Source organism: Ictidomys tridecemlineatus, chromosome 1 (genome assembly GCF_052094955.1).
Source record: "Ictidomys tridecemlineatus isolate mIctTri1 chromosome 1, mIctTri1.hap1, whole genome shotgun sequence".
NCBI lineage: Eukaryota > Metazoa > Chordata > Mammalia > Rodentia > Sciuridae > Ictidomys > Ictidomys tridecemlineatus.
The window spans coordinates 131,899,165-131,910,843 of NC_135477.1; the positions used below are offsets into that span (position 1 = coordinate 131,899,165).

The following is an 11,679-nucleotide window of genomic DNA, read 5'->3' on the forward strand; positions in this document are numbered from 1 at the left end:
ATGTTACAGTAGGTTTTGTTAACATAAAGACATTTCATCCTTTGTTTCTGATAAATTTTAGTTTATTAAAATAACTATTGTGAAACAGCTGGAGTAAACCTCCTGCTATGTTACTCATGGAACTGTTGATGATGATTTGAAATAATTTAGCTCTATTTACTTCCAGATTTTAGAATGGAAAGCACAGTTTAACTCCCATCTTGCTTTCCCTCTGAAGAGTAGATAAACCGTTATACTGGCTGTATTATCCCATTCTATTGCCACCCAACTAGTTCATATTTATAGTCTGTGGATGAATAATTTGAAATCTATGAAATTTCTTTCTAGCTCAATGACATATGAATGGATTCTGAGGAGGATTGTAAAAGGTAAGATAGGAGGTATACAAGTGTACTATAACTAGAGCCGAGGCGGGGAGGAGAAAGGAGGGAGGGAGGGAGGAGGGTGGCAGGGGACATGGGGGAGGGGGAGCATCAAAAATTCATGCAAGATTGCAAGATCTGTAGGTGTGTAGAGTCTGGAGGATGCAAAAATGCCCCTTAAAATCCTGAGTTCTATAGTTTTCTGAACCACTGGATTGGCTGACCTCCCATTTTTAGCTTGCCTGAGAACTTTAGGAGATTCTTTTTAAATACATTCTTAGATTTGAGGTTCACTCCGGAATTCTGATTTTAATGGAAAATATCCAACTAATCTCTACCTCAGCAAACCCCTACCTCCCCTGCACCCTACTTCCATGTTTTTGACACAGGTGTCTACATAGCATAGTTTAACACACAGGGCATCAAGCCTGTCCAAATGGTGCCAATGTAAGCACACTCTTCAAGTGGTCATTTATTTTAGGTACAGCCAGGCTGAGGCAACGGTACTAAAACCATTCCTGGGCAAACATCCTTATATTGGAACTTCTTATGAAGAAAAACTATGTTTAGATATCTACAGACATCTCTTCCTTTCCTTCCACCCCCCCATCCCTTCTCTCAGTGGAGAGCAACGGGAAAGCAGAATAATTTAATAGGGACAAAACTGGCCTTCAATCATCAGCTTCATTCCCTCATGATCTGAGTTAAAGGTTACATAGTTAATTTATTGCAGATATATGCATATTAATTAGGAAATAAAATTAAGTTTCACTTTCTGGAAAAGGCAAATACTAAACTATATAATACCCAAGGGTTTTCCCAACACCACCATTAAATAATTCTGTAAACTATCTGGGTAGCATTAGAATGGCTGCGATCCCATTTTCTCACTTGTCTCAGTCTAGGGTTTGGCATTGGAATAAAGATGAGATGGAGACAAGATGATGTGCTCACTATAGCTGCACCCTAAATGAACTCTGCATCAAATTATGGTCCTTGCATGGCTAAGGTAACCTTAAAATTTCTTTTCAGAAAATCTCCCAAATCATTTCAAGAGGGACTACTGGTTCTCCCATTGTTCCAAAATATATCAGAAATTCTTCTCTAATTTAACTTTCCCATAGGAACCTGGAATTCCTCTGATTATCTTTTACTTAGCAAATACAAAGACGTGAAATTATCTGGAATAAAAATGTAACTGAAATTAAGTGGAAACATTCAATTGGACATGAGCTCAACATCAATGTGCTTTATCAAAAAATATTTTCTGACTCCTACAAAGATTTTCTTATTTGAAAAGTATGCTTGTTTATGATTTAGCTAATAAACTTTAAATAAGTAAGCATATTATTTATATTAAATAAATAAAACTTATTTTTGTAAAATTGGACAAGCAACTGAAACATAGATTGATAGATAACTAGACGATTTATTAACTTGTAATGCAGAAAGGAGCTTATTCAGAATACATGGCTATGCTGTTTATCAGAATACACTATATAACTTCCCTAAGTAAGACTGGAGTATGCTCATGAGGTTCCACTTTCATTACAGAAGCTTCCCCTCTGTGTCACTCTAAATATGCCATTCTAAAAGTTGATCTGGAAAACTATGAAATGTCTTAAAGATATACTCACTGAAAGACCAGTTATTTCATAAGTAGCCATTGAACATTTACTAAAAGAACTATGATGAACACAGAAGGCAAGAACAATAGTTTGAAACATAAATACCTTAAAGCAAGTAATTATATCTCTTTTTGTTCTCTGGGCTCCAACACAATATATAGATGTAACTAGTTTACTACTGATGATGCTCTAAATGCTGCAATAAATAGCTTATACATAAATCTTTTTCATATATATGTATGTTCCTCTAAAGTTGATTTTTACAAGTAGGACTGCTAAACAAACCAATAAGTACATTTAAATTTTCAATAGAGACTATAAAAGAATCCCAATTTGCTTTCTGTTAACATGTAAGATTAAGTGTTCTCCAAGTATGTCCACTGGATATTCTCAATCTGCATAATTTGTGCCAATCTAATGAACCAAAAATTATGTTTGAGAAAATGTGCTTTCTTTAGCTTACTAATAATCTGGGGAAAAATGTAAAAATACATTTAAAATTTCCATTTACTTTTCATCATAAACACTAAAAAGTTAATAGAGTTTATCACTGAATGGTAAGATTATAGATGACATATATTTTGCAATTTTTCTATATTCAGCATGCATTACTTTGTAGTTGATGTTTATCTTTTAAAATACTAATGTATAAAGAGTGCTGGAATTTAAAATGAAGATAAGCAAAAATCTAATAAAAAATGAGTAAATGACAGGAAGACAAAGTCTGCAAATGTTATTATGGTTTCCATCTGGAAAGTCCCCCAAGTATGTTGAAGGCCTGTCTCCAGTGCAACAATGTTCAGAGGTGGGGCTTTGGTGAAGTGCTTGGATCATGAAGGCTCTAACCTCATCAGTGAATTCTTCCATTGATAGGTTTATAATTTTGTGACATTATTGGGAGGTAGTGGACACTGTAGGAGGTGAGGCCTAGATGAAAGAAGTGGATCACTAGGGCATGACCTGGAAAGATTTACCTTGTCCCTGGTCATCTTCCCTGTGACTCCCATGTGTGATCACTCTACCTCCCCTCCCCCTCTCTCTCTCTATCCCCCACTAACTGCCATGAAACAAATAGCTTTCCTCTCATGCTCTTTCACCATGTTTTGGCCTTGCCACAGGTCTAAAAGCAACAGAGTCAGTTGACCATGAACTGAAACTCCTGAAAGCATGAGCCAAACTAAATCCTTTCTCCTTTAGGTTGTTTTTCTCAGGCATTTGGTCACAGTGTATAAAAAGCTGATTCATTCAACAAGAAAGGAAATGAGAATAAAAATCACAAGAAATAAGAAGACATTCAACCTCACCAGTAACAACCAAACGAAATGTAAATTAAAGTTACCCTCAGATAACATTTGGCCTATTAGATTTCATAAAGATCAACCTTTTTAATAACACTAACACTTGCCATCACAAAAAGATTCACTCTCATAATCTGCTGAAGTGAGAGCATAAAGTGGCACCAGACCCCATGGCATGAAATCAGGCAGTACCAATATACACACTGTTTGATAAACATTACAAAGGTAAGGTGCCATGTCTATAAAGAATTTTATATATTTAGCAGTGTTCGTAATAGGAGAATATTAGAATTAAATGTTCATTAACACCAAATAAATTAAGCAAATTATGACACATGCTGAGATTGCATAAAACAGTACTACTGGAAGAGGGGAACATCTTCATGCATTTGTGATCTAAGGGGATGTGTGTGAATGTGTGTCTATATGTGCATTAGCAGTGTGAAATTTTTTAAAGCTATGAATTTATATATGCATATTTGTTAAGGCATTAACTACCTCTGGATCAACATGCTAGAATTGGACAAACCTGGTTATTTTTGGAACACAACACTGAGTAATTAATGATGAACAGGTGTTGACAGAGACTACTCATTGCATCCATTTTTAGAGGTTTATGTATGGTAAACTAGGAGTCCTTAAAATTTTGAAAATAATTTCATTTTGGCCTCAGGATTGAATGGTAGTCAAGTTCCATCCAGGATTGAAAATCACTTCTTTGAACTCTGGAGATAGTTGATGCTCCAGTTATCCAGTTGACTCAATCCTCAAAAGTCAACCAACATTATAGATAATCTCTCCTTATTAAGCTGATAGGGTTCTCTCTTTGTCTTTGATTTCCTATTATTCTGCCACAGTTTCAAAATCTGGATCTCTATTTGCAACATGCTGAGTTTGGAAACTGATCAATCATTCGGAAGGTTTATATATCATCTCTGACAAATTGATGCTGTTACCAAAAAAAAAGTATCAATCTCTACCTAACCATTATTGGATGTATCAACTAATTCAACTCAAATCATTGAATGAAATACTCTACACTCTACCTGAAAAATAAGTCAATGAAGCCTGCGGCATGTCAAACACTCATGAGTAGCAGCCTCTTCCCTGGTCTTATTGTATGCATTATTCCTACCACTGGGCCTAAATATTTACCAATACTCAGCTATATTCGTTTGAGTGTATCAAGGCACAACATTTTGTAATTACATAATCAAACACTAAATTCTAAAGCAAGTAAAATAGGAGTGAAAAATACATCTTTGTTTCTATGAAAATTTGGCGAAAATAAGAAAAAGTAGTGAAAAATTGCTGTAATCTTATTTGAGACTAGGCACCAAGAAACAACTGGAAAATCTTCAAAATTCAGTATTCTACACATAAACTGCTTTGCATTTTTCTAAAATTTTTCATGTCAAGTACAGAGACCCATACTGGAAATTGGTTTTAGCATACACTGAGTAAGGCTCACCTGGAACATCATCTATCTAACTTGGCCTCATATCCTAAACTTAGACAATCTAGAAGGTATACTACTACATGCATTTAAAAATTTTACCTTTACCTGATTTTTCAAAAAGCATTAACTATTAGAGAAATTTTGGATCTTGACCTATAAATCATAGATCACCAATGTTCTTTCACACTTTGTATCTATTTGCCCTTTGTCTTATGTTCTGAATTAATTTCTGGATTTGATCTTCTAGGTCACAAATTTACCTATCAGTTCATCTATAAAACTTTAATTCTAATATTCATGCAATTTTAATTTCCTTGTATCAAAACATTTTTGTGGATAGCAATTTGTTAGGTTTTAATTTTTTTCCATGAATATATATTGGTTCTTCCTCTTCTGAGCACTACTGTCTTGTTACAGCATTTTATTTAGCCTATTAATTTTGTTGTCTCGTGTAATAATTAATCAGTATTTACTGACTATCTTTTATATGATTTATATTCTTAAAAGTGTTCTTGGCTGTTAGCTCATCCATTTTTTTTATCAATTGTTTATTTATTTATTTTGGCTTCTAGCTCACCTATGTGTTGTGTCTCATTCAGATTACTCAACTCCACTCTATTTAGAGTCAGATAGGACCATTCATTGAGACATCATTCAAGGAGACAATAGCTCATTCTTTAAGAATGGAGACTCTATACACCCTGGGTGTCACCAATATGACCAAGAAAGCCCTGCCTCTATTCTCTCTTCTTTTGCCTACAGACACATACATGTGGCTTTCAATAACTACTTGGCATAATTGGATGTCAGAAAAGGCAAATTCCACTGTGGCTATGTGGTTCCATTCTGCTTCTGCATTCTCTTTCCTTGAATGTACAGCAGCATTTTGGCACAGCTCCCGTCACACACAGATGTTTTCTTATGTCTGTATGCTTTGTGTTAATCCCACCAAACTCTTTTCAGTTTTTCAGGAGATATTCAAAATGTCTGATGTATTCATGGCATTCTCTTATAGTAGTGTTTTAGATTTGTCCAGAATATTTTTCTATCATTTCTAAAACATGGCTTGAATGAAGACCATACATGTATTCAGTCAGTCAGTCATTTTCACCTTTTCATTTAGATGTGAATTTCATTTGTTCTCCTTGTTATTTACTTGTCTTCCCCCATCCCTGCCCTGACACCTGCCTTCACATTGGTTTTTGCCGCAGTGACGTCTAAAGTGGAGGTCCTAAAATATTAAATTCTTCAAAACATGCCACAGCATAGAGTACTATGATTCAGGTAAAAGGGTAAATTGCAGCCTGGCATGGTAGCACACACCTGTAATCTCACCAATTTAGGAAGCTGAGGCAGGACGTTCAAAAGTTCAAAGCCAGCCTCAGGAACTTAGCAAGGCCCTAAACAACTTAGCAAGATCTTGTCTCAAAATAAAAAATATTAAATAAATAAAAAGGTCTGGGTATGTAGCTCAGTGGTTAAGGGTCCCTGGGTTAAATCCTGAAGAAGGAAGGAAGGAAGGAAGGAAGGAAGGAAGGAAGGAAGGAAGGAAGGAAGGAAGGAAAGGAGGGAGGGAGGAAGGAAGGAAAGACAAGCAGATAGATAAATTGCAAAAGGAAAAAAAGGAAGAGACAGAAAAAAAAAATTTATACAAGTCTCCAGATTCTGTTTAATCAAACTAATCAAAATAATTGCCAAAGTATAAAATTCTAAATTTAAGCAAATAATGCGGTAATAGATGTAGTAGTCATTTCTTATCATCCTCAATAAATAATCTATGCATTCAGTCATAGGCAAAGTAGGTGTTGATATATTTTGCTTTGGCCCAGAACTTATGTGTGTCTGTGTGTGTGTGTGTGTGTGTGTGTGTGTGTGTATTTTTAAGGTATTAAGTTAATTGTGAGCAAACATAATTATTGCACTGTTTCACAAAATTTGTTACATATTTTAATTTTTCACAAACTATCATTTAAAATGTAATAAAGTACTTTATGCATTATATATTATTCTTCAGCAACTTTTACTTAGTGCCTACTAAAAACTAGACACCTTACAATGTCTTGGAAATTAAAAAAAAAAAAAAAGCAACAAGAGAGTGCTGCCACATCACTGCCCTTACCATTCCTGTGTTTGCACATACTTCAGCCTATTCTATTTCCCTATTTGCATCTGTAACACACACAGAGAAAGTCAATACTCTAGCAGATAAGACTTTTCAGGCCTGATACCACAGACATTTTAGCATCTTCTGGCCTATGCATGGGATATATACACACTCCTCATCTGTGGGCCCCTAAAGATAGGGCATTCTAGATCCTAATATAGGCTCTAGAATACATTTAAACAATTAATTGGATTCTAACTCCACTGCTTCATTTTTTTAAATTCAATCATCTAATTCTCACTTCTTACTTATGGGAGAGGTAAAGAACTTATCAGTATCAGGAAGCAAGCCAACACCAGAGTCCAGATAACAAATCATGTTCTCTCTTTCCTAATCCACCAGCTTATAAGGGGCTGGCATGGCAGTCTGGAGTAACAAACCACCCTTCTTGGCTATTTGCCTAACATTTTACTCAAAGTCTGACTGCTATACTGTATTGCTGGCAATGTCAGTTTTCCTCAATAACAAAGACTTCCCAGTTCAGGACATACACACACACACACACAAACACACACACACATATCTATAGGTGTGTGTGTGTGTGTATATATATATATATAAATGCCTAATAGGAAAAGTGAGCAAAAAGCCAACATGATAAACAGGGAGGTATGTCAAACTCCTATTCAGTCTATGAAAAACCTACTCATAACTTTAGCATTGGTCCCTTAAGTATATAGAGAGGGCACACAGCTCATTTGGAAAATCTGACCAATAGTTCATGTTTCAACACAGTGAAATGCTTTATCCCCTATTGCTCTTACTACACCAGGAACTTCCTATATGTAATTATTTAATCTCTAGCCAAAATCTAGTGGACAATGAAATGCCCACAAAATGTTTTCCCCAGTGAAGTGTTCAAACATCAGTTACACAGAAAACATTTGTAAATGCTTTTCATGTAATTTTTCCATGCCAAATTTTTTCACTTATACTAAAAAATTTCCATAGTTGAATACTCACCATTCTGTGAATCTAGTAAAATATGTACCTATCCAGCAATTTAATCAATTGACTATGGTACCTTAGAGGGACATGAATAAAAACTTCTAGTTTTGTTTCATTTGGATTTTTAATCATCTTTTTACATTTCATTGCTTTAGTTGTGCTAATATTTTCAGCTTTTCATTGCTTTTGGGTTTTTCTCCAAATGAGCAAGTTATTTTCAGATGTGTTCTTGTGGATTTCATCAATGGCCCAGTATGAACAGCAAAGTGAAGCCACAAATCACATGGGCATTTTTGATATTTTATGAGTTTTGCCTTAAACCAAAAGTAAAGGTCACAGTAGTACGGGTTGTACAACAACATATACTTATTGCCACTGACCTGTGCCTATAAAAGTGGTTACAGTGGTAAATTTTATTTTATATATATTTTATTCCCTGAACTCTCCCCCACACACACATATACACATACACAAAATAAAGGCCAACTATGGAAGGCAATAATTATGCCAAACCCTGGGTTAAGACACAGGGAGAAAAAACAAACAATGTACATTAAAAGAGTAAGTGGCTTTGACACCTTAGTCCCTACAGCCTGTTAACAAAGCTCTCAACCTTGCTACTTTCCTATGTGAATTGAAGAAAGAAAAATTGGAGGTACTGTCCAGTAAAATGTAAACCTTAGATGAGAAAATGGTTGGTCATAGACCCATAACCCTTTGACTACTGATTGGAGTCCACTGTCATTCATTAGACAACAGTGTCAGGCTTTCAGCTGACTGACTCTGTCTAACAGAAACTCTGAACAGGTGTCTAGTATGGTTGTAGATGTATTTAAATTGTAGACTTGCTGTTCTGACAACTCTGAAGTAAGGCATTAAAAAAGTAAGACAATAGATGAGGAGCTGAGGGTGGGGAGCAAACGCGAAAGAGCGTTAGCAGTGAACAGATTGGTTGATTTCAATCTGCTAAAAAACATCTCATGGTGGGCTTATTTTAGAAACTCGGGAGAAAGAAAGAAGTTGAACACCGGCAAAAAGTAACAAGGAGGCAGAATTTAATATAGTACTCAAAATAAATTGTATAACCATCTAGAAGGAGGCCATTTATATATCCAATAGACTTCTGATTCACTGGTCTACCCTGAAGATGTTCCATTGGAAGCAAAGGATGCAGACACCTGCATGGTGCTATGTAAGGCAAAATTCATGAGGAATACATTGAAAACGAGGAGGAGGTGCATGCAAATCAGCTTGTTTTATGGAGGGAAAGCAAAGAGGTAGCAGGGAAGGTGGAGAGCTGGGGAGGAAAGGCGCTTACCAGACCACCTCCACAGGTGCTAAAAGAGGCCAGTGAGCCTGGGTGCCGCAGCACCGCCCCGGTGTAAAAGCAGGAGGCATCGGGAGGGGCAGGAGGGCGCGGAGCGGCTGCCCCCGTGGGGCCCGGGCCTGGACTTGGCCGCTGTTCCACAGCGAAGCGCGGGGCCAAGAAGCGTCCATCTCTCCGAAGCAGCAGGTATAGGTCCCGGGAGAAGGCCGGGATCCTCAGCAACACCTCATCGCTGTCTTGTTCGGCTTGCTGGGCTCGAGGAGGGGACGGAGACGCGGACGGGGACGGCCGCGGCTGTGGGACCCGCGGCGGCTGCCACGAGGCCGGGACTCCCGAGGACAGGGCGGCAGCACCGCTGGATCCCCGTGGCAGCTCCTGTGATTCCAGCTCCTCGTCCTCCTCACCTCCTGGCGTTAACGGAGGTCGGAACTGGGACTCGGACTGACCCTCCGCGGGCTCTACCAGTGGCGCGGGGGCCACGGAGCGCACCTCCCGTGAGCTGCCGGCAGCCTGTCCCCGGGCGCCTCCGCCGCCCCCTACGCCGCGCAACCAGCTTGGGTCCGCGCTGCCCCCGCTGCCGCCCGCTGCATCCACCGGCTCTGGGCGCCAGAGTGCAGGAAATACGACTTCCCACTCCTCGCGGTCAGGGGCGAACTGCAGTCCTGCAGGCAGGGCAGACAGAAGTACCGGACTTAAAGTGCGGCGGTTCCATAGCACAAGCATTCCCAGACTCACAATCTGTACTGATACAAGGCGCTCACTTGAAAGGAATGGAGACCACCCGTTTAGCTCCTGAAATGCTCGCAAACCCCGATGCTTTGCAATCAGATTACAGACCCCAGCATTTTCAGAATGAAAGTATGATGATGCAGGGGTGAGAGAGGGAGTGGGCCAGCAAAGTTTGATGACCGCTGTTGATGAAAATCAGTGCAAAGAATCCAGCACAATTTAAGTGATTTCTGTATGACAGAGCATACTTCTCAATTTTTCTCCAGGCGTTGAAAATGTACCTGTGCAAACATTACTACTCTAGAGGGTACTGCTCATTTCACAGATGGTTAAAGTGAGGTTGGGAGAAGTGCGCTTCGCTTCCGAGTTTGACTCCTCATAGGCATCAGCACGCTTATTTTTATTGCTACCCATTGAGCTCTGCTCACCGTGCACCAGTTGCACCAACTCTGCCCTCCCGTGTTTTCTTGATCTCCACTGGGGAAGTTGGAAAGGAAGCTGGAAACTCAAGGAAGACCTTACCTGAAACCATCTCATTCGATAGGAACCCCAGATGGTAAAGGAGGAAGCAGCAACAGATGTGAGTCAGGCGCATCTCGTGGCTTTTCCTCTACCGCGCGAGCGCGGCCGCAGCTTCTAGCCCCGCGCGCGCCTCCTGCGCGATCCACCGCGGGCGCAGACGCCTCCCCGGAGCTCTAGGAGGCCAGGCGGCGAATTTGCCCAGGCCCTTTGTCTGCCGGGGGTGGGGGGTGGGGGGGCAGGCTGTGTGACTCCCGGAGGCCGCCAGAGCACGGGCGGGGGTGGGATGGGGGAGGAGCGGGGGAGGCAGCGCCGCGGCCCCGCAGCGCCCCGGCTCCCTGGCGAATTAGGTGATGAGTCTAGTTTCTGTGTTCTGAACGCTGCAGGGATTTCCAAGGCCGAGCAGGCTACAGCCAGAGTCCTACGGGACCTACGCACAGTCGGCCAAGAGCCGAGAGGCGCAGGGCGTGCTGTGCTGCCTCAGGGACAAGAGGAAGACTGCCCGTGCGGGCAGGAGTGCTGTGTTGTCCGAGCCGAGGCTCTCTGCCGGCACCCTCGCCGAACCGGAGGAGGATGGTGCCCCAGTCTCAGCAACTTGGTGTGCCAAGCTCCACACGCTCCTGGGAACACCAGGCTTAAGACTGTATCCCGCACCCGCGCGGGAAAGAATGAATGAGGAGTAAAGTGAGAAAGACACGATTCGCAAAGTGGAGTGTAGAGGAGAAAAATATCTAGCAGATCCGACAGCAATAGAGGATCAAGGGGTGCCCGCCAGGCGTGACGTTGCGGGACAAAGGTCCCAGAACAAACGCCGGGTTGGGGTACCTTGGGGACCCAAATTCCCTCTCCTGACTTCTGATTGGCCATTCCAGAAGGCCCGATTTGCATCTCCACCTTCTGCTCTTACCCCCTCCACAGCGGAGGCGTGTGCAGGTAGCAAAGCTTTCTTTTACCACCCTTTACTCAAGCTCCTCCTTTTGTCCATTTCTACCCCCAGTTGCACAACACACAAAGCAAAACTTACTGCAGACCTGAGCACAGAGCTCAAATGGCTTTGATTTGTCTTCCCACCTTTGTCTCTTGTAATTTGTTAGATAATGTAATTTGTAAAGGAGTGTGCTTCAAAGGTTCCCAGGACAGTCAATACCCTGACTACCCTTACATCCTGACATTTCAGAGCCCTTTATCCCAATCTCACCTTCTGCTCCTCATTCATCAGTGCTCCTGTCCCGCCCACCATCCTTC

The 11,679-nt window shown here is 40.6% G+C and overlaps 1 protein-coding gene across 3 annotated transcripts in view; it reads right to left on the reverse strand.

Moving 5' to 3' along the window:
- Positions 1 to 10,668, reverse strand: part of Adamts19 (ADAM metallopeptidase with thrombospondin type 1 motif 19) — a 248,026-nt gene extending 237,358 nt beyond the window's left edge. For 2 of the 3 annotated variants that reach the window (XM_078047950.1, XM_078047938.1), the window contains exons 1-2: positions 10,438 to 10,665; positions 9,178 to 9,848 (exon numbers count right to left, since the gene is read on the reverse strand). In XM_078047950.1, coding sequence (XP_077904076.1) covers positions 9,178 to 9,848; positions 10,438 to 10,510 — 744 coding nt within the window. In that variant the 5' untranslated portion in view covers positions 10,511 to 10,665. Of the gene's footprint in view, positions 1 to 9,177; positions 9,849 to 10,437 lie in introns of all 3 variants that reach the window. The other variant, XM_078047942.1, reaches the window with a different exon arrangement.
- Positions 10,669 to 11,679: the final 1,011 nt, after the last annotated feature.